Below are 23,028 nucleotides of genomic sequence, written 5' to 3'. Positions count from 1 at the left end.
CTGTGGTGGTAGGAATTAAGCAGCTTCTCTAGGCCTTGCCCTCAAACTTCAGCCCAGTTTACTATTGAAAATTGCATCTCAAGGGGGTAAAGAGAGCCGTGGGATAATGGAGACTAAAGATTTGTGAGCTTTAGCCATTTTGTTTTCTTTTTTCCTTGGACAATAATCTTTTGGGGGGAAAAAAAAAACTTGGATGGAGACCCTTAGAACCACACAATTTTTCAAGATGAATCCAAGCCTCAAGTCGAGGCTTGATTCATTCTTCCTGAACAATGGACAGGCGGTGTGGGATGTTGACCAGGGATGAAAGGGGAGGGCAGAGAGTGCCCCTGAGCACCGCACGCGCCGTGGGGGGAGCGTGAGGGAGGGGGCTCACAGAGGACCGGTGCACCCCTGCAGACCTCTCAGGGCTCACCCAAATGGCAGGATTATCTCGCTTCTCCACTCCGGGACCACACCTGGAACTAAGACGTCCCCGGAGGGCAGGCCTTGCAAACTCGTCCTCGTTCATTAAGGCCATCACTGCTCTGTCCACAGTGTGATAATAGCATAAACAAGAAGAAATGATGGTAATGGCTAATGACTCTCTAGATAATGGCTAATGACTCTCTAGTGCTTACGAGGAATCAGCACTGCCGTGTGCAGTAGCCTGGAATTTAAACAGAAGAGAGATTGATGTTTCTGATTCGTCATTTTTTTGTTAAAGCTTATTTATTTATTTTGAGAGAGAGAATGTGTGTGAGCAGGGGAGGAGCAGGGAGAGGGGGGGAGAGAGAGAGAGAGAGAGAGAGAGAGAGAGAATCCCAAGCAGGCTCTGCACTGTCAGCACAGAGCCTGACACAGGGCTCGAACTCATGAACCATGAGATCATGACCTGAGCCAAAACTGAGAATCTGATGCTCAACCCACTGAGCCACCCAGACGCCCCCTGATTCATCATTTAAAGAAACCTTGTCTCTGAAGTTCAGATTAGGGCCTGGCCGTTTGTTAACACCTGTTTGAAAGACATTTTAGTGGTCATGTAACAAACAGATGCAAATAATGTGCTGTGTGATCTGTTCCACAGATACAGATGTAAAAGTAATAATCATCTGTCTTGCCTTCAGGAGGCTCAGGATCACCTCAGCCTTTGCTGGGGAGAACAAGTCCATCCAAATGGCAGACCGCCCTCCATGCTAAGGATGTAGAAGTAGTTCTGCTGGGATTTGGGGGTTTTATTGTAATTTCTGCGCTTTTGCTCACCCTCAGTTATCACATCTACTGTGACAGGCCCCCAACAGGTCTGCTGAGATCTTCCCTGCCAATAACCTTTCTGCCATTTCTAATCAGTCTCTTTGTGGTTTACCTTTACAGTTACTGTGTAGTAGCTGAACATACACTCGAGAGCATTATTTTGGTTTTCAACTACTTACAGAATTATTTCTGGGGTGTGTGTGTGTGTGTGTTTTCCAAAGCCAAAACTTATAAAATTTACTTCTAATAATATCAGTAGAATTGTTTAAGCCCCTAAAACCCACCATAAAAGCGAACTGTAATACCAGAAGGCCCTCGGGCGAACCCTCTGGATTCCCCACGCCTGTGGCCACTCAGTGCAAGCATTAAAGCAAAGAGCATGTTCTGTGCGTTTGTGATTATGGAGCACATGAGCTTGGGCCACAGAGCCAACCTGCTGAAGAGTCTGCCATTGATACCTCCCTGGTTGGTACGAGAGGACATTGTAAAGTGGGGGACAAATGACTCCACCGGTACCCATGTGTCTTGACAGAGGTCCTAAGTACCGGAAGATAGGCTTTGGCCGTAACCAAAAAGCAGCCTAAGCGATCAGGGCGAGTAGAAGTGGTTGTTGTCAAACCTAAGAAGGCTGTGCTGTGGGCTCAGGACTTCCTCTCCTAAGCCACTCCATCCGTTCCCCTGGGCCTCCAATGGGCCGCATGGCAGGAGGGAGAAAGCAGTCCTCAGGGTCAGAAGCTGTGGCTTGGAAGACCTTGTGTGCCTCGGTCTCCAGTACAGATGCAGGTGGTTCCAGGGCACTTCCCTCAAGGACTTGTTAAAGGTCCAGACTCGAAGTCTCCCAGAAAGGTTTTCCCCCAAGATGTTGCCAAAAGCAACAAGAGAACAAACTGCAGAAGAATACATGGGTGACACGTGGCCACCCTAGGGTTTCCCAGGGACCCTGAAAGCAGAGAGCAGGAGTGTGGAGATCGTGCCTGAGGCTGTCCTTGAGCAAGTCCTCTGGCAGGTTCCCTTTGGATACCCCTTGGGGACTGAGGAGTGGCCTAATCACTTGCTACTGCTGTGGCTTCGGATACCCTGCCCTTGCCCTGGATCTCCAGAAATAGCAGAGGCCGCTATAAGGGTCTTAGCGTCTGTCTCTCTTATGCACCCTGTGATGGCTGTACAGCCTCCAGATGCACCTGGGGAGAGCGGAGGCCCCTTAGGACTGCCTGGCCAGCATGGGCCACTAGCCAAAGGTGCCCAGGATGGTGTTCCAGCCCCGGGCAGAAGCAGCCTTTTGCCAAAAGCTCAGAGGTGTGAACAGTGAGACACTCAGAATAATGTGGGGTGACTGGCATGTGGAGGGAGGGTTTTATTGGCAGCTGGGGGCAGGTGGCTGGAGATGGCAAGAGCACGCCAGGGCCTTAATGCCCACTGAGCAGGCAGGTTTTGTTCTGCAAGCATTGGGGAGCCACCAGAGCTTTTGATGACACCATCAGTAGCGTGAAGGATGGGCTGGACTGAGGAAGGGTTGAGGTAGGAGGTCAGTTAAGGGTCTCTGTAGAGGTCCAGGGCAGCAATGAGGAGAACAGACTAGGGCAGCAATTTGAGATATGAGTCAGAGTTAGGATGACAGGCCTTGGTTCCTCCATCAGATTTGAAGGTGAGGGAAGGAAAGAAGAAACCAAAACTATCCCCAGGTTTTGTAGAATAGTCATGGTGACCATATTCATGGTCTACATTGGTTGTCTGGTATATTAGGGTTCTCCAGAGAAACAGAACCAATAAGGTGTGTGTGTGTGTGTGTGTGTGTGTGTGTGTGTGTGTGGACATATGATTATGGAGGCAGGTGAGTCAACAAGCTGGAGAACCAGGAGAGCCAGCGCTGTTGTTTCCATGCAAAGGCTGACAGACTCAAGCCCCCAGAAGAGCTGTTGTTTCATTCTGAGTCCAAAGTCGGGAAGAAAGCCTGTGTCCCACTCCAAAGGTCATCCGGCAGGAAGGATTTTTCTCACTGGCCTTTTTGTTCTATTCAGACCTTCAACTGATTGGATAGGGCCCACCTAATTGAGGGAAGGCAATCTGCTCTACTCAGATCTACCAATTCAAATGTTAATCTCATCCCCAAACACCCAGAATAATAATGTTGAGCAAATATTTGGGAACCCAATGCCCTAGGCAAGTTGACACTTAAAATTAACCATCACATCCAATATAATTGTTAAAAGTGTTCTCTTTCACTTGCAAAAGAATGCTGCTCTGTAGGATATTAGGAAACTGGAGCGGTGCTGGGTTTTGATGAGTTTGTGTGGGATGGGGCTGCCTGTGGCAAGATGTAGAGGAGGCAGCTGGAAATGAGGGGCAAGGGGTTCAGGAGAAACATTGAGGGTAACCACAGAGATGAGAGTGATCACCATGTGGCTGCCGACCAGCCTGGGGGGTGGGCGAGAGAACATCAGTGGTAGGAGGGGGAAGTATAAAAACTAGCAGAAAGGGGGGAGGGCAGAATGTAAGGGTTTGTGAGGGAAGACACCTGAGACACGACATTGGATTTGGTTAAGAGGCCAGCGGCAACCTTAACAACAGCAGTGTCAATGTTACGGAAGCCAGATTGCACTGGGCCAAGGAGTCAGAAGGAGTGGAAGGGACAAGAGTTCAGTGTCTTTGGTTTTTATAAGAAGACTATAGGGAAGAAGAGAGGTAGCAGCAGCAGGGACCCACCCAACTGTGGGACTGACCAACTGCACTGGTCTTTTTCTTTGGAAGGAAAAACGGAAATCAAGGAGGAAGAAATTAATGACTTTGAGTCATGACTCAAACCATGACTTTGAGTTTAATTCAGTATTGTGTTTGAGTGACTCTGAATGAGTATGCCTGACCCCAAGGAATTGATAAGTAGTGTGGGACGTTTAAGAATACAGAAGAGAAGGGGCACCTGGGTGGCTCAGTTGGTTAAGTGTCCGACTTCAACTCATGTTGTGATCTCACGGCTCATGGGTTCGAGCCCTGAGTCGGGCTCTGCTTTGGTGGCAGAGAGCCTGCTTGGGAATCTCTCTTTCTCCCTCCCGCACCCCCCTCCCCCCGCCTTTGCCCCTTCCCCACTTGTGTGCTCGCTCGCTCTCTCTCTCTCTCAAAATAAATAAATAAACAAACATAAAAAAAAAATAAAAGAATGCAACAGAGAAAACCAAGGTGAATCAAATAGAGAATTTGGCCAATTAACTGAGGGGGAAGAAAGCATTTGGATGAACCACACTTACCCAGTCTGGCTCTGTGTGCATGATGGGTCTTTGGACCTAGAGATGATATTGTCACCCAGTTCGGTGTTTGCCTTTCAGAGCCAGCGTATGGGAACCAGAGCCTCAGGAAGGAAGTGGCAGGGATATGGAAGCTTGGGGTCATCAGACGCAGGCCCTGAACAAGGCCTGACCATCTCCCAGCCCAACTCCCCAAACAGCTGTGAGAGAGTCAAGTTCTGTAACCAGCCTCATGCACCGGCTGTGCCTAGAGTTGGTGTGCTCCCAGGTCACTTGGGAAATGACATGAGATTCGAGAAATGCTTTAGGGCTTCTGTGCTCTGAAATGTACCCCCTTCCCCAATCCAACTAGCCTAGCCTGGATATTTGAAATTCCATAAAGACCAAGCCCTCAATTTGGTTGGAGAGATTGGGGAATGTGACACAGCCCCTCTCCCAACCCAGAAATGAGGCATGTAATGTGCTGACGCCATTAGGAATGTTCAAGGAATATGGTGAATTTACCCAGTAATATCAGCAGGATTCACGGTTGCAGGCATTTCCCATCTAACCACCCAAGCAAGGGCCACTCTCAGGTTTTGGATACTCCGTATTTACCAGAAACTTCCTCTTGGAGCATTATCCATATGATCGTTCTTCTGTAATAAAGATACTATTCTGGGCAAGGATTTAGGCAGGGGTGAAACCTAGGTACCTGGCATACAGGAGCACTAAAAAGGTGGGTGGATGCTTGCTCTGGAGGAGAAGGAGAGTGGACAAGGGACAGGACCACAGATCCATGGATGCCATCTTTGGAAGAGAAGCCCAGGGTGTAGAACTGCAGAAAGTTATGCAGGGTGGGGGCGGTAGGAGGAGGTGTTGTTAGCATCTGGAGAAAAGCTCACAATAGCATCACCTGGAGAGCTTTAAAAACAAACAAAGGGATGCTTAGGCCCTACAAGAACAGTTAGACCATAATGGGGATGAGGGATAGGAATTCATTTTGGGGTGTTGTTGTTGTTTTTTTTTTTTAATGTTTATTTTTGAGAGAGAGAGAGAGAGAGAGAGAGAGACCCATCACGAGTGGGGGGCAGGGTGGGCAGAGAGAGGAAAACACAGAATCTGAAGCAGGCTTCAGGCTCTGGACTGTCAGCACGGATGCCGATGCAGGGCTCGAACTCACAAACTGCATGATCGTGACCTGAGCTGAAGTCGACACCTAACTGACTGAGCCACCCAGGAGCCCCAGGAATCCGTTTTTTAGAGCTCCTCCAGGCAACTCTGATGCCCAGTGAGGTCCGAGCTCTCCAGCACATTGGCTTATCTCTACAGCTCTTCCTCTCTGAGAATGGCACTCCAGTCTTCCCCTTTGGGGGCTCCCTTCTGTGTTCAGGGAAGGGAAAGATCAAGAGGAGAGCACCTAAGTGCAGGGCCAGCAGAGCGGACCCTTCCTCAACTGAGGATGGACGGGCCTGTGCAGCTGGCGGTCACAGCACTGCGGGCCCAGCAAGCACATCTTGTCCTGGGAGCAGTGGAGATTCCTAAGTGGCTGAGATCACCCTTTTTCAGGCCCGAATGGGGATGGTTAGAAAGAATTGTCCGGGGCAGGATACTACTGTTCAAGGGGAAATAGCGCGTGCAAGTTCAGAAATGTGAGACTGGAGGTTTGGATATAGATTCTACTGCTGTTGTTTTTTCGGATTGGTTTTGTCGCTCTTTAAAATGTCTAAGCAAAAAGTGATTTTCATTGCATGCATTCGTTGTCACATTTAAAAAAAAATTTTTTTTAACGTTTTATTTATTTTTGAGACAGAGAGAGACAGAGCATGAACGGGGGAGGGGCAGAGAGAGAGGGAGACACAGAATCGGAAGCAGGCTCCAGGCTCTGAGCCATCAGCCCAGAGCCCGACGCGGGGCTCGAACTCACGGACCGCGAGATCGTGACCTGAGCTGAAGTCGGACACTTAACCGACTGAGCCACCCAGGTGCCCCCTCGTTGTCATATTTTAAAAGCAGCGCACGTTTAGTCAAAAGAAGAAAAGAAAAATCACCCATAATTTTGTCATCCAGAGAAGTTCAGTTCACCTTTTAGAGTGATCTCTCTTCAAATCTCTCTCATCAAAACATATACAAAGAGGCATATTTTTTAAAAGTAGAATCAACACGTGTTTTGTATACTGCTCTTTCACTTAACAGTCTATAGTAAACACCTTTCTTTGTCTGTAAATGCTCGCCTACTTCATAAATTCCGATAGCATAATTGCAGCATAATGTACTTAATATCTTTCGGCTATTATAAACAACACTTCAGCGAACTTTCTTACGGTTACATTTTGCTCACATCCTTAATTATTTCCTTAAGATACATTCCTGCGGGTGGTAGACCTTCGGAAGACTTGGTACATATCTCCAAATTGCACAAGAAAGGTTTACTAATTTACTCTCCCACCAACAAGGTATGAAAAGTGCCCATGGTAATTAAAAAGGAGGAAAGCCTCTGCCAATTTGTCGGACTAAAAGTATTTAACTCATTACTGAGTTCATAACATCTTAATCTCAAATTCTCAAAATCTCAAGAGGATCTTTTCTGTCAATCCCCCTAGGTTTCTGTCAACCCCCCTGGGTTTTCTAAGGCCGTTCCCTGATGTGGTTTTCAATATGACATGGTTTTGTTGTTGTTGTTGTTGTTGTTTTGTTTTGTTTTGTTTTGTTTTGTTTTTTTTGGGGGGGTGCAGGTGAGGGAGGGACAGAGAGAGAGAGAGAGGAGAGAAGTGGGGGCTCAAGATCACAGGATCAATATGGCATGTATCCTTATCCAGAGCCTTTGTTCCCCCTAGTCATTGGCCTAGCCTGCTTCCTGTGTTTGCATGGGAACCACCAGGGGGCAGTGTGGAACTGTGGCCACACTCCATAGTGAAATCTTGATTAATACAATCATTCCTTTGTTGTGTGTTATATTACTTCTGCTGGTTGGCATTCATAATGTTGATTTACTAAGAGAAATATTTTATCCCATTCCAATTATTTTTATATTTTCCCCTGTAGTTTATATGTTGGTTGCAAAAAATAACCTGATCTGGTGTGCCTGGGTGGCTTAGTCGGTTGAGTGTCTAACTCTTGATTTCAGCTCAGGTCATGATCTCACGGTTTGTGATTCTCTCTCTCCTCTCTCTCTGCCCCTCCCCTGCTTGCCTGCATGCGTACACATGCTCGCTGTCTCTCTCTCTCTCTCTCTCTCTCTCTCTCTCTCGTTCTCTCTCTCTCTCTCTCAAAAATAAATAAATAAACTTTAAAAAATAATAATAACCTGATCCATACAAGCCCCAAGCTAAACTAATCACAGCTCTGCCAGTAGCCTGAGTGCCCTTATGTGACAAATGCCAGGATGGGCTGGAGGAGTGTTGCACTTACGTTCTCCTCCAACACTAGTATAAACGAAAGTGCTAACAAGATGACAGGGCTTGGGCGGGTTACTTAAATTCTCAATACCTTAATCTCTTCATCGGTTAAGTAGGGAAAATAGTAGCATCAGCCTATGAGGCTGAGAGGGTTAAACGAAATAACACATGGAAATAGCTTGGTACAGTGCCTGGCACAAGATAACTAATCAGTAAATATTATCTTTAAAGAAATCTGTTTGCTCTTCTACACAGTTTGCTGTCCTTGGCTCTTGCACTTACTTATCTGATTACCTGAAATGATACTAATATCAAACAATATGATTTCACCGAGCAACACAATTCCATTGCCATGGCCCCTACTACAGAAGACCTAAGATGCATCAAGTTATATTTTGTAATCAACATGTACACTATAGGGGAAAATACAAAAACAGTTGGAAGCAGATTTGATATCAGCGAATGTTTGATTTCATTAGTCTTACTGTATGAAGTAAATGGAATCTTGATTAGCTAATAGATTTCCATTGGCAGTGGACAGACAGACCCATTCACTCTGTCCGTAGTCTTCCCAAAAGGCTGTGACTACCACTGCTCTCACCCTGGGCCACCAAGATTAGGGTCTCTGGCAACAACCCCAGGAGCATGGCCACTGATGGTCTTTGGCTTTTGAATATATTTCTCCCCTGGAACTGGCTGGGAAGCAACACTTGGAGGGAGAGACACTTGAGTCCCTAATTAACTCTAAAACACGCTGCAGTAGTTACCAGGCACCTCTCACAAATGATGTACTGTGCCACGGGCCATGGTGATCCAAGGGACAAATGAATTCTGGTTCCTGTGCCCAAGAAGCTTAGGAGGAGGTAACACAGGATCCAAGAGTCTGGCTATGGGGCAGCAGAGTATGTGAATGACTGGGAGGAGGGACTGAGCCAAGGCAAGGAGTGGTCAGGAAGCCATTGCAAAGGCAGGGGTGTTAGAAATGGACAAAATCCTGTGTCAGCCAATGGACAGGACTTAGTGACTGGCTAGCCAGCAAATAGTGAGGCAGAGGCAGGAAGGAAAGATTTCTAAGGTCTTGACTTGGGAGTGCACTAGCACTCTGAGTGGGTCTGAGTGAGAAGCATTTGGGAAGAAGATAGTTATGCGTCTTGGCACATGGTGACATTTCGATCTGCGTGCAGAACCTCTTCTGGTTCCTAGGGATATGGGGATATCCTCACCCATAATTTGCGCTAGCCTCCACACGGCCGTAAACACATGATTCTATAACAGTGTCCTTGAATGGCGCCCATACGCCACATGGCATCTATGTTATTTACCTAATGTTTACCTATGTTTTTCTTTGAGTTGACTCACTTTTTCCCCACTTTTTAAAAATGGAGCTTCAATTGGGGCACCTGAGTGGCTCAGCCAGTTAAGCAGCGGACTCCCGATTTCGGCTCAGGTAGTGACCTCACAGTTCGTGAGATCCAGCCCCACTACTAGTGCAGAGCCTGCTTCTGATCCTCTCTCTGCCTCTCTCTGTCCCTCCCTGGCTCGTGCTCACTCTGTCGCAAAATAAAGATATAAACTTTAAAAAATGAAGAATGGAGCTTCATTTAAAGCAACAGTGTTCAAGACATGGGTTTTCTTTTTTTTTTTTTTTTTTTATTTTTTTATTTTTTTTAATGTTTTTATTTATTTTTGGGACAGAGAGAGACAGAGCATGAACGGGGGAGGGGCAGAGAGAGAGGGAGACACAGAATCGGAAACAGGCTCCAGGCTCCGAGCCATCAGCCCAGAGCCTGACGCAGGGCTCGAACTCACGGACCGCGAGATCGTGACCTGGCTGAAGTCGGACGCTTAACCGACTGCGCCACCCAGGCGCCCCGGGTTTTCCTTTTTTATATATAAAATACGTATGTATTTTAATGCCTGTTAGAATGAATAGTTTAAATACTAAAACAAAAATGGGTATCATTTAATAGAATTGAAATGGGAACTGGGAAAGAGGTGCCAGACCCTCTCGGGAAGTGAGGAGGAGGAGGAGGAGGAGACGTGTGAGTTTGGTGCCATGGTACGATGTTTAAAGTATATATATACAGTCTACTCATAATAAATGTTCATTTCTTACAGCCCTTCCACTATCCTATCCCAATTTCGGTGCCCTCACTTCAGTACAAATGCAGAGTCATTTTGTAATGCCCTATAAGTGACCAACCCACTTGTGTCCACCTACTGCGCGCACACCAGGATGGGACGCGGGAATCTATACTTCAGGCTCCTTTATTAGGAGTGATGGTCCTGTGTGGAGATGGCCGGCATGGCCTTATTCTTAGCATCCTCTCTCGCCAGTAGGGTCAGAGAGCTCTCCCAGAACTGCACACCTATTGAGGGCCCTCCCCAGACATGTCCCACTTCCTGGTGCCCGGAGTTGTTGACTTTGGCCAGCCGCCGGCTGCAGGAGTGCTGGAGAAGGCTTCTGGAGAGAGGCCCTTGCAGCTCCGTCGCTGAGAGGCGGCTCCAGGCCGCCTGGCTGTTCTTTTGTGTTGTGTGTTTTACTGGCCTACGATAAGCACTTCCTGTGCCCCATTGATTATACACAGATCCTGCTTCCTTTCTCCTCAATACCTGGGATGCTTTCCAGCTTCTCCTCCCACAGGGGAAAATCCATAAACTTCAGAATTCCCAGGCCTGCTCTTTGGTCAATGGGCTTCATGCAAGTCATCACTCTTTTTGCTATCCAGTCACATTCTTTGTGGTTCCTCCACCTCTGTCTGGAAACTTGAGTTCCTCAATGTGCCAGCCTGGAGACAAATGTTCCTGAGGCCTGGCCTTCCCCCACTCCCCCACCCCCCCGGCCCCCATCTTACTAGCCAAGATATCTACATCGACCTTCAGGCTTAAATCAGACAGAATAAATAGACTGCACCTCCCAGATCAACTTGAATCAATTGTTAGTGGCTGCCTGGTGTACTGGGTTGAACATTCTGAGGTCTTCACATACACAGGGAAGAACACCATGATCTATTAGCAGTGTCCACCATGGGCACAAGAGGGGGTTGTAGCGTCATTCATGATCTGTATTTGCTACCCTAAGATTCCAAGGTGAGACTGAAGCTTCTAGGTGACCAGAAACATGCTCTTGCACCTTTGGGTCATACCATAACAGTCCGAAGCTCTGTATTCTAGTGCCAACTGGACATCAACGAGTTCATGACCATGGGAAATCCTAAATCCAGGAGCTTCCGGCAGGCTCGTCTCCCCTGCTTTTAAAATGAAGATGATGGGGGCGCCTGGATAGCTCAGCTGGTTAAGCATCTGACTTCAGCTCAGGCCATAATCTCCCGGTCTGTGGGTTCGAGCCCCACGTCGGGCTCTGTGCTGACAGCTCAGAGCCTGGAGCCTGCTTCCAATTCTGTGTCTCCTTCTCTCTCTCTCTGCCCCTCCCCCACTCATGCTCTGTCTCTCAAAAATGAATAAACGTCAAAAAAATTAAACATAAATAGATAAAATGAGGATGATAATACTGGCCTTATCTATCTATATCTAACGGTCATTAAGATGAAATGAGGTAATTAATATAAAATGCTTTAAGAAGTATGGGGCGCCTGGGTGGCTCAGTCAATTAAGCATTTGACTCTCGATCTCGATTCAGGTCGTGATCTCACGATTTGTGAGTTTAAGCCCCGCGTCGGGCTCTGGGCTGACAGCTCAGAGCCTGCTTGAAATTCTCTCTCTCTCACTGTCTCAAGAAATAAATAAATAAACTTTTTAAAAAGTGCTTTAAGAAGTAAAATAACTACAGAAGTGTATCTTGCCTGTGTGACCCAGCTCTTGTGCCACCTCCTGGATGAAGTCTTCCAGTCTTTCCATGAGAATCCTCTCTTCTGTGGACCTGCCACCGTAACCCCTCTCTTCTGTGAACCTGTCATTTGCTGACTTACATTCTAGTTATTTAAGCACTCAAAAAAAACCTCCCCCATGGCACCTCACGCACCTGAACAGCCACCTTGTGTACAAGGTGCCCATGTGACATTTATGGAGTGCTCTGTACAGACTTGCCATTGCCTCTCGACCAGTTCTATCAGGAGACAGTTCTGTAAGAATGGGAAGCCACCTGCCATCTTGAAATAGCTTAGTTTTTATATTTTACAAAGATATTTGTAGGGACAAGTGATGGGTGGACTGGGAGAGATAGGGAGGGAGACAGAAGCAGTGGTGCCACTATGGAGGAGGATTTGGGACGCCTTCATCTCCATCCAACACCCCGTTCTTTGATGTAGACACCAGATGTTTTGTCCGTGTGAGACAAAGTGACCCGCACCACCACCCCCTTCAGACCGGCTTGCAGCCTCCTAGGTAGAGTCTGGAGCAGAACTGAACCAGAGCCAGGAGATCAGAAGCAGACAGAAGGCTGCTGCAGCAGCCCCGCCGTGAAATAAGGAGGACCTGAATCCCTAGAATCTAGAAAGAGGCCTCGAATCCATGGAACTTATTGGCCAACAGGAGGCGGGGAAAGCAAAGACGTGAAGGCGGATTCTGAGATTTCCCGCTGGAAAAACTGAAGGCATGGACTGGACAAAGAAAATTAATCTGGGATTAATTTTAATAGCTTTGCTTATTCTTGTTATGATATAGGACACGGTCATTGTAAAGATTTCTAATGAATAAGAAAAGCACCAAGAAAAAAGGAAATTTGCCTGAGTGCTAAAACCCAGTGGTGACATTGTGGTGACTGTCCTTACAGGTTCTTTAATTGGCTTTTCTCCCTGAACAGTTTGTCCGAGACATTTATTCAGGGCAATGCTGGTAAATCAACCAGAGGGTACAAGGAGCCTGAAACCATAGGAGACCAGGGAAGGGGGGGGGGGGGGGCTTCCGTGCAGGAAACGTGTTTCCCCAGAGCTTCCAAATATGATGAGGCCTGAAGGACACCCACGGGATTTGGTAGGTACTAGGCCACTTCCCTTTCTCGGGTCCTCAGTGTCCTTGCAGGGACAGAGACAGGAGAGTTGCTGGAACAGAAGCCAGACTGGAAGGGGAGGAGGGAAAGTGTAGCCGTGCACCGGCCCCCGTGCTCACCCAGCTCGGAGCAGCAGCGGCTTCCTGGGCTCTCCTCTTCCCCTCCCACAGTCATCCACCCCATGAGCGGTGTCCTCCGCTCCTGTCAGTCAGATCTGCCCTTTCTTCCCCCTGAGTGAAGGTCACGTGCACTGAAGGTTGCACAGAGCTTTGTAACTCGTGAGAAGCCACAGAGACCCCTCTCCTGCACAGCTCACCCAGCCTTCCATTATACCTGCAGATGCCATACCCATTCCATCCCTCCCCGCCACCTCATACCCCCGCCTCATAAGCCTGCTTCCTCTTGTCTACGCACATCTCGTCTAGCCCTCAAATCGCTACCTACATATGTGGCAGTTCCCAGCCTCACTTGCAGCAAGAGAAATGCAAATTGGAAATAAGGAGCTACTTACTGTTTTCCACCTGTCCGTTTGGTGTCGATCAGTTAAGTTTGAGGACACTGGGCAAGGGTCTAAGCTCTCTTCTATGTTACTGGTGGCAGTGTAGACAGAGAAGTTCAATAATACTTCTCAAAACCTAAATGGACGTACCTTTGACCTAGCAGTTCCCCTCCCAGCTGGAAACGTATCCTGCAGCTGTTTTCATACGTGAGCGTAATGATGAGTGTTCGAGGATGTTCATTGCAGCAAAAGACCAGGAGGCACTTACATGTCTGTGAATATGGACTGTGTATTAGAGTATGGCCTTTCTGTACAGTGGATACCATGGAGCCATTACACAGAATTGAATCGGCTCTAATATGTTGCTACATGATCAAGATGGGGGTGCATATGTGCAGGCCAGAGAACAGGGCACAAAGCTGTGCCACGGCAGAGGTTCTCTCGGCCGAATCCGAGCCCACGGTGGGGGCCAGGACAGATGATCTTACACGGAGGGAGGGGAGTGCTGCCATCATGCACCAGACAGGGCCATGACAAGACCCGAGGCAGAAGGGAGAGGAGGAGGGGTCAGGCAGGGTTCGACGCAGGGAAAGGAGGGCCAGGCGTCCAAGGTCAGTTCCTACAAAGAAGCTTCTCTGTGTGGGTACACTGTCAGGCACCGAGCACGGAAGCTGCCCGGGCCCAGCAAACCCCAAGATCACAGCCAATGTGAGAGGCCACAGAGACTGAGGAGGCCTATAGCTCTAGGCTTCAGAAATGATGACCCAAAAGCAGTTTGTTTCACTTTGACTGGTTTTTTTGAATGCCCAGTGCTCTGGGGACAGAGGTTCCCTGCTCCTTCTAAAAGGAGCATGCAGCTGCCAGAAAGATCTGCCTGGCCAAGTGTCCGACTGTGCATCAAGACCTTGGGCCCACTTCAGCCGAGGGCCACATGTATGAGAGCCTTCCAGCCGTCTGTGGGCAGAACCAGAAGCCCCCGTCAGCCAGAGCCTCTCAGCACCTGTCCGCAGGCAGTGGGTGATAGAGCCTGCTGCTACCTAGGGAGCCATTAGCTTCTCTTCCCATCCCTGCCATCAGGGACTCACCATGGTATCTTGACATCAGCCATGGTGGGAATATTTACACTTGTGGGTGGATCCCAGCAAATGCTACAAAGCTAGGTTTGTGTTTGTGTTTTTGTTTTTGCTTAGAGAGCTGGCTGTCACACATTTACTAACACACCACTGAGCAGGACCTCTCCACGTGAAGCACCATGAGAGGAGTGAATGGTCCAACTCTATGTTACTTAGCTCTTCCTTGACCCTGGGTAAAATGCAGGTAATAAGTCTCGTTGAACAAAAGGAAATTTAAGTTCTGGGGACTAAACACCTGTTTCCTAAGAGCTCTCCATGTGCTCAGGCCTTTGGTTAGTCCTTTCACAAGTGACTGCTGCACTAAATTAAAAAGAATTCTGCCAGATGGTAGGTGCTATTATTCCCATGTCACAGGTGAGAAACCAGAGGTTCTGAAGGGTGAGGTCGCTTCCTCAGGTACACAGCTTGTAAATGGGGACCAGCGAGGACTCCTGAGTCTATTTATTGAGTACCTCAATGCAGTCTCCACTCCCAGGAACCCACTGTGGTTTAATCAGACATTTCATTTTTTTTCTTCCAGATGGGAGGCCATCTGGTCCAGGTCCCTGCCTTCAGGCCAGTAAAATACTCCCATTTTAAAGGTGAAATGATCGAGTCCAGAGAGGTTAGAATGAGCCTGGGACTCTGGTCTCTACTTTCCATGCTGTATCCTTCCAACACTGGGAATTGGCCTCTGCAGGGAGCCAGTTTTCATTTTTTTAGAAATTTTTGTAACTTTGTTTATTTTTGAGAGACAGAAAGAGACTGAGCACCAGCAGGTCAGGGGCAGAGAGAGAGAGAGGGAAACACAGAATCCAAGAAGCAGGCTCCAGGCTCTGAGCTGTCAGCACAGAGCCCGATATGGGGCTCAAACCCACCAACGGTGATATCATGACCTGGGCCAAAGTCAGACACCCAACCAACTGAGCCACCCAGGCGCCCCTGTTTTTAAAAACCAACCTTTGGTCAAGTCTGGTATGCAGAATTGCCAGATTCTCTGAGTTGGAAGAGGAAGAGAATGGTTTAAGGCCATCCGGGAAAGAAAGGGGATTATTTGAGGGTATGGGCAGGGAATAGGTGTTTATGGGAAAACTGAAACCCATCCAACCCACTCTTGAGTTTTCTCTTCAGTCATGAAATATTTTTAGAGCCCCCTCCACTGCCAGCACACAGGAGGGGCTCCAAAAATATTTGCTGACCTAAATGCTGTGACAGGTGCCTCAAGAAAAAAGTCATTTCATTGGTTTAAAACATTGCAAAAATGTGGTTCTAAATAACTTTTCCAAGGAAAATTATGTGTGTTGTATTACATGAAAAAAGGAGCTTGTATTAAGACATTTGGATTTATTTGTAACAACTCACCTATTAACAGAAACTTAAGAAGGAACCCCACCTTCTGCCCATGAGTAAAACAAAATTGTGATTGTGTTTGGGATTTAGTGCCATCCACAGAACGAAGCAAATGCAGAAACTACTCATCTTGAGAAAAGAAAATAAGGGAGAGGAGTGTAAACTTTGCTTTTTATACTTTCGCTCTTGGAACTTTGTCTAATCCATCATGTTTGGAAACCAGTTCTCCTAAATACTTTCATTTTATCTTGTTCAGTGATTTCCTGAAATGAAACATTTGTTCTTAGTTGGGAGAGCGGCGGTTCTGTCTCCCCACTAATGAGCCCATTGCTCAATGTTGGTAGACTTTCAAATTGAGATCAACTTATGTCCATTCTGACAGAAGACAGAGGATCTTAAACAGGCCTCCAGGAACTGGCAGGGTTGGGTATCAGAGCCTCCAAGCTGCGTTTACAGATTCTTGGCAATAGTAGGCCAATTAACGTAAGAACCAATCACTCAAGAGTGAAAAGAAACTCCGTTAAATGCGTTCCACATCTCCAAAGGATTCAGGAAGAGGCTGGACAACCCAGTGTTACAGATGTGGAAACTAGGGCTTAGGAGTTTGATAAGCGCTTAAGCTCAAAGTGAGACAGGGTCTGGAAGCATGAATGCTGGCTTCTGGGCGAGGAACTGGGCATGTGGATGTGACCCTTGAGGAGCTTACAGTCCAAGAGACAGACAGAATTTGCAAGGGGATAACAGCCACACAGCATGACGAGTGCCATGGGAACGCCAAGCTGGCACAGAGGTGAGAGTGACTGGCTCCTGTGGGGAGCTGCAGAAGGCTTGTCTGGGAAGGTGACCTTGGGAGAGGGTTTTGAAGAAGAGGTTAGAGATTCCTGCTGGTAAAGGATACTCCAGGCTGCGGAGCAGCTGATCAAATGGCACAGGATATTGTAGGAACTTGAGTGCAGTTGGCGTCGGTGGGTGATGGAGGAGCAGGGGAGCCCTGAGGGATGAAGGCTGGAAAGATAGGTTGGCACCGGATTGCTGAGGACTTTGGGGGGCCCAGCAACCAACTAGGAAAGGATTTTTTAAGCAAGGAAGATATCTGATGATATCTGGTATCTGGTGTTTTTGTTGTTGTTGTTTCAAGTAGGCTCCACACCCATTGTGGGTCTCGATCTCACAACCCTAAGGTTAAGGGTCGCATGCTCTACTGCCTGAGACAGCCAGGTGCCCCCTGATGAGTTAGGTTTTAGAAGATAAACTCGCGTTGAATTCGGGAAGCCACTGCAGTGGTCCTGATTCTATCCCCATCCCCAATTGTGGCAGAATGGAGAGTAAAGAGAAACTGATCACTGGTTCACATGTTTTTAGAATACAATTCTTCATGTTAAAAAAAAAATTGCATTTTGCACAATGTCCTTGTCACTCTGTGGTGGACAGCCTGCGGGGTTGGGTTTCTGGCCTGTTTTGCTGAGTGGCTGCACCATGCAGTTTCCTAAGAGGGTGGTCTGGAGAAGAAAGCCCTCTTCTCTGTTCCAGGGGCCCTGGCTTTGGGGTCCCAGAGTGTCTGTTTATCACTGGGGACCAGAGATGCAGGAAAGATCGGTCATCTCCACTGGCAAGATTCTGCTACTGAAGGGTAAAACCTGTGAGACGGTAAAGCCAGGGGGAAGAGCTCAAGAAGTGGAAGGAATTCTGTGGAATGGCGTGTTCTCACCTGGGAAACTTTTGGAGAGGACTTCTTTCCTCGCTTCCAACTGTAGTGCACTTCAGCGAGCTCTGCTCTTGGCTTCTGTAACATGAAGCTTTGCTTCCTCTCTTGCCTGGGCCCTGCCTAAAGGATTTTCTGTGAGAACCTGTGAATGGGAAGACTGTGGGCGGTACCCAGAGTCCTGTAGAGTCCTGTCCACGCCAAAGCAAGCTTGGAACAGGGGCAGATATGGCTGGGCGGGGGGAGGGGGGGGGTCCCTACCTTCTGGGAGGTGGAGGGTTAATCTCCATAGCTCATTGGCAGTTCTGCCTCCGTACGGGGCATGCTGGGATTTCCTCCCAGCTGTTTTACATCATGAAGATTTGTATGTTGGGGAAATTCCAGGGCACAGCTGCAATTAATCTGCTGCACAGTCTTCAAGCTAAGCAGGGATCCTGTAGGACCGATTCTCTGCCTCCCTGCAGGAAAGGAGGTTCTGGCTCTTTGGTGAGAGCGCCCTTCAGAGGGACCCTTCCCTGGGGCCAAGTCAAATGGAAATAGCCCACCTGGCCAAGTATTCACCGCAAGGAGGGCACTAAGGGCACTAAAGAGGGGCCCCAGAAGCAGAAAGGGACCCAGAGCATAAAGAAAAAGAGGTACAGCCCCCTTTATAAAGAGTAAAGCCAAAATAACACTGATAGCAGCACTTGAGAAAAATACCACAAAAAAAACTTTTTGTTCACTCTCCCTTAGGAATGTTGAAGTCAGAATCTTAAGAGACTCATAGTTCGCATTCCACAATACAGTACAAGAACGAACAAGCCACCATGACCAAATAGGGTTTACCTGGAGCATGCAAGGATGCTTTCGTGTAAGAAAATCTATCACTATGTATACATCTCACAACTGAGTCAGTACAGTAAAGACAGGTTCTAAACCACAGCCTCAGTCTACCTAACTGTGAACCATAAGTTCCCCAGGTGTGTTCTATGGAACCCCATTCCCCAGAAAGAGTTTCCCAAATTCAGTAAGATCAGGAAACTGCATATCTGTCCTGTCTCAGAGAGTCACAACATACAGTAGCATATTAAGCAGCATGAGTAAATCGAGAGTGGTAGTACTCACCATTTGAGTCTAGTTTTCTCTTTCTCTTTTTGAGTGCCAGAAGAGAATACTTACCTCCTAGTCAGCATCCCATGTGTGGTGGCCGTTGCTATCACTTGGCAGTCAGTTGCACTGGTGCCACACAGCTTCCATGGTCTACATTCCAAAGAGCATCCCCCCAGCAGGGAGGTAGCCCGCCGGCCCATCCTCACTGCGCTACAGCCTGTGCATGATAACACTGGTCAGGAGCCGGTTGTGGTCAGTTGGATGGAAAACCTAGACTAGGCTTGGAGAAACCTAGCATTTTTAATTTGCCCACATGCCATTACCATACAAAGAATCTGGGCTCAGCCACGTGTCTCTTACTCCCCAGATAACTGATTAGCCCCAGGGTGATTGTGGGCTGGCTTCAGATGAGAATTGCAGCCAAAGAGAGTTTTATTGCCCCTGAACATTGGGGTACGCCTGACCCAGGAATTCAGAACTGCCCGGCTACCCCCACAGATCTGGTGCTGAGGTGGGAGAGGCTTACAGAGGTGCTGCCACAGGTCCCTGCTGCCCTGATCTGTGGTTCTGGGAGGCTCAGCTGTCCCTTTCGAATGCTCCTTTCTTCAGAATTGCGATCCAGGGGAGTTTGATGGCAAAGCTGCAGTGGGCCCCTGCGTCTTTTTATAGGTCTTTCCCCACCACCCCGCATCACGTGTTTCAAAATCTTAAAAAGGCAGAAAAGTAGAAAGGGGGAAGGGACAATCCTCTATTTCTTTATTGAATGAATCCTTCCTTATACACATGCACACCCACACCACCACCACCCCCCACCCCCCAGATTTCCTGGAGCAGGAAAGGTCCTGGGCCAGATGTCCACCATTGCCAAAACCACTCTCCCCACCTGTCTGACAGATCTCTATGGGGCCAGGCTTCGGTCGTAGACAAGGCTAAAGATTTTTACACACTTCTAAGCTTCCAGGTCTCAGTTACAGTTAAAGTCATTGAGTGAGAGGGAACCCTACAGAGATATGAGGACAGTGTGGTCTCTTCCTCCCCCTGGAAGTCCAGGCAGTGGGTAGGTAAGACACCAAGCATGTGATGGACAACCAAACACAGTAGCTATTACTAAAAGCACTTGCTCTGAGTGTGTGTGTGTGTGTGTGTGTGTGTGTGTGTGTCCCCATATGTGTATTTGTGCCTTGATAGCCCCAGCATGAAGGCAGACCCTCATGGAGCTCATAGTAGAGCAGTGGCTCCCCTTGGGAGACGGTTTTCCCGCTCCCAGAGACATTTGGCAAAGTCTGGAGACCTTTTTGGTTATCACAAATGGGCAGGAGAATGGGAGCTACTGGCTTTTGGTAGGCAGAGGCCAGGGATGCCGCTAAATATCCTGCAGTGCACAGGACAGCCCCCACAATATCCCAAAATGTCACTAGTGCCATGGTTGAGAAGCCCTGAACTAGACTCCTACAAGCCTGCTCTGCCTAACAACTCAAAAGGTCCACTAATAATGTTCTTTCCCAAACTAGGATTCAGATGGATTCCTATTTGATCTAAGAACATCCCTGGCCAACAAGAATGAGGAGTGTTCAGCATGTGTCTTTATGACGTCAATTAGGGAACTAGATGCTGGTAGAGTTGGTGGGTTCCAGGAGCCCCTTCTACTATGTTTCATATTGGGGTGGATTTGGGATACTTCTTTTCGCACGTGATAGTTGTGATTGTAGTTCAACTTCAAGAAAAACAGATAAATGCTCAGGTTGTTGCTTCTAGAGAAACAGTGTGATGAACGGTGTAAGTTTGGGTCACCTCAAGCGTCACTACAGGAGAATTGGTGTGTATATATTCATTCAGCTCTGAGGTTGCCAGCCCTGGGCGAGACAGAAAGGGAGGGAGAAAAACCCTTGGGAGCCAAGAAAAGGCTGGGAGGGTGGGGTTCAAGAAGGTGATGTGATGACTGCTGTCGCAGTGAACAGCATGGAGTTGAAGCCAAGAGACTTCAACTTCAGTTCCCATCATAAAGTTGGGCTAGTCTCTCACCCTGTGTTTACCTCCATTAGCTCATCTGAAAATTTGGGACAGTCACCCCTACTTGCAATAGCAGCGTTGTTGTGAAGAGGAAACTGGTTTATGTGTGTGGAAATGCTTTGGAAACTGCCAGTATGGCACAGATGTTATTCACTGAGGAAATGAGGGCTTTTTTTTTAATGTTTATTTATTTATTTTTGAGAGCCTGCATGAGAGTGCGCGTGCACACGCGAGCAAGCAGGGGAGGACCGGAGAGAGAGAATCCCAAGCAGGCTCCGAGCTGTCTGTGCAGAGCCCGCCTCAGGGCTCACACTCACAATCTGCGATCATGACCTGAGCCAAAATCAAGATTCAGGCGCTTAACCTACTGAGCCACCCAGGCACCCCAGGAAATGAGTTTTAACTCATGATTCCAGTATTTGTCCAGTGTTTTTAATTTGCCAAAGGCATTGAAATCCCAGTTAGTTTATCTACAAAGCGTAGGCTCTGGGTAAGGAAGAAGACAGGTGGGGGTGGGACGGATCAGCAGAATGCAGGGACAGGGATGATACTCGGTGTGGCCTCATGGATGGAGGGGCAGGCAACAGAAGGCCCAGAGTGAAGACTGCCCTCATTTATAGCACCCCCACAACCCCCTTTTGTTCCCCCCTCCCAAGCCTCCCACAGCCAGGCCTGATTGGTCCATCCCACCTGCTGTCTGTGCTTCTCACTGGCCCTTTGTAGATGTGTCCTAGGGCCATTATCCTTGCCTGTGGACATTGTTTTGAAAGCCCAGACCCTGCCCACTCAGTCCATATTTGTGGACTCTTTGATGAAAAGCAAAGGGGCACGGCCCATCCTAGTTTTCTGATCCTGTGCACATAGCTCAAGGCCAACTCACGATTTCTTTTTCCCTGAAACTGAGTGACCAGAGCAAGGGATAACTCAGAAACTTATTTCTGTCTATGAAACTCTTCCTGGAGCGATCATTTCCTATTGGAGGTGTAATTTCCAAAGTAACCTCAAGAATTTTGCAAAGAGTCTGCATAGCTGGTCTGCTGCCCAGAAACACCATGTCAGTGTTGACACTAAGACAACATGTGTGCTTTGCCCTTGGCAAAGACTAACGGTTTGCTTACGAAAATACTAGCTGCCATTTATCAAATGTCTCCCATGTGCGAAGCATTGTGTTCAATACTTGACATTGTCCCTAATCCTTCTAACAACCTATAAAGTTATTGAGAGTAGCCTTGCCTTACAGATGCAGAAGCCGAGACTCAGAGTTGTTAAGATGCTTGTCCAGAGTTGCACAGTCTACACTGGCAGAGTGAGACCCTGAACCCATGAGCATTTGACTCCGGACCCCAGGCGGGCTCACCCAGTGCCCCTCACAGCCTCTCCACTCATTCCTTTCCAGGCCCTTGCCAAAGACTGCCATGCCAGGGTTGAGGAGAGGCTTTTTTAAATTATTTTATTTTTTATCTTAGGGAGAGAGAGCGCGTGAGCAGGGGATAGGGGCAGAAGGAGGGAGAGAGAGAGAAAGTCTCTAGCAGACTTCATGCTCAGCTCAGAGCCCAGTGCAAGCTCTCAATCCCTTGACCCTGAGATCATGACCTGATCACCATGTGGGAGCCCTTGGTCCCTAGATGTGCCCTTCTTGTCCCATGACTAGAGCAGGGAGAGCTTGACCCTCAGCGATATAGGTTCTTTGGACACTTTGGCTGGTTGTCCTGTTGTGTGTCCCCCACAACATGACAGAGGGGGCAGGTGATGGTAGTGGTGATTCTGAGTGTGTGCTCTCCCCTGAGATAATCATCTGGACACTGAGCAGGAAGGAGCATGTGCAGTCACGGAGAACCAGCAGCAGCCTACCTGCACAGCTCCTCTTCTGCTCACTTGGGGGTGCTCACAAGGCCTCATCTCACCAGATGCCTTGTGTTTTCTATCCCCTGTGCAGTACCTACAGATGAAATGGCCCCTCCTCGATGTCCCATCCAGTGCCACAGTCAAGGACACCAGGTCACCATCTCCGGCACACTTGGTAAGTCTGTTTCCCCTTCAAGTGCCAAAGGGATCTTCTCGCTCCCCTCACCCCATGTCGTTGCATCCCATCCACCATCCCGAAGCTGATGGGGTCTGACGGTGTTGCCCCAAGTGTGTGTCTCAGGAGAAGAGCTGAGCAGTTGGGGTGTGGCCGTGTTACCTGTACGCTTTTCCACCCCTTCCACCTCAACACACACGCACATACCAGCTGTGATGTCGTATGATTAGAAATGCCGGCACCAACCCTGGCTGGTTCCCTGGTCCTTGCTGCTTCCCTAAGAATCCCTCTGCCCCCTCCACCTGGGCAGCAGTGTTCCTTCTCTCTGTTGGAGCTCGTTCTACATTGCTGCCACTTCTCATTGCTGCTGGCAGCAACAGTTGAAGAGGCCCTGTGCAAACGAAAACCCCAGTGGGGCAGCTGAGACTGTGCCAAGCCCTGTGACAAGT

The 23,028-nt window shown here is 48.3% G+C and overlaps 1 protein-coding gene across 4 annotated transcripts in view; it reads left to right on the top strand.

Annotated features, from left to right (window-relative positions):
- The window catches only part of TCF7L1 (transcription factor 7 like 1), a 158,373-nt gene that overhangs the window by 115,249 nt on the left and 20,096 nt on the right, over nt 1-23,028 (top strand). For all 4 annotated transcript variants that reach the window (XM_058683493.1, XM_058683492.1, XM_058683491.1 and 1 more), the window contains one exon: nt 22,496-22,579. In XM_058683493.1, coding sequence (XP_058539476.1) covers nt 22,496-22,579 — 84 coding nt within the window. The remainder of the gene's footprint in view (nt 1-22,495; nt 22,580-23,028) is intronic.

This window comes from Neofelis nebulosa, chromosome 9 (assembly GCF_028018385.1).
Source record: "Neofelis nebulosa isolate mNeoNeb1 chromosome 9, mNeoNeb1.pri, whole genome shotgun sequence".
Lineage (NCBI taxonomy): Eukaryota > Metazoa > Chordata > Mammalia > Carnivora > Felidae > Neofelis > Neofelis nebulosa.
This window is presented reverse-complemented; position numbering and strand designations above follow the sequence as displayed.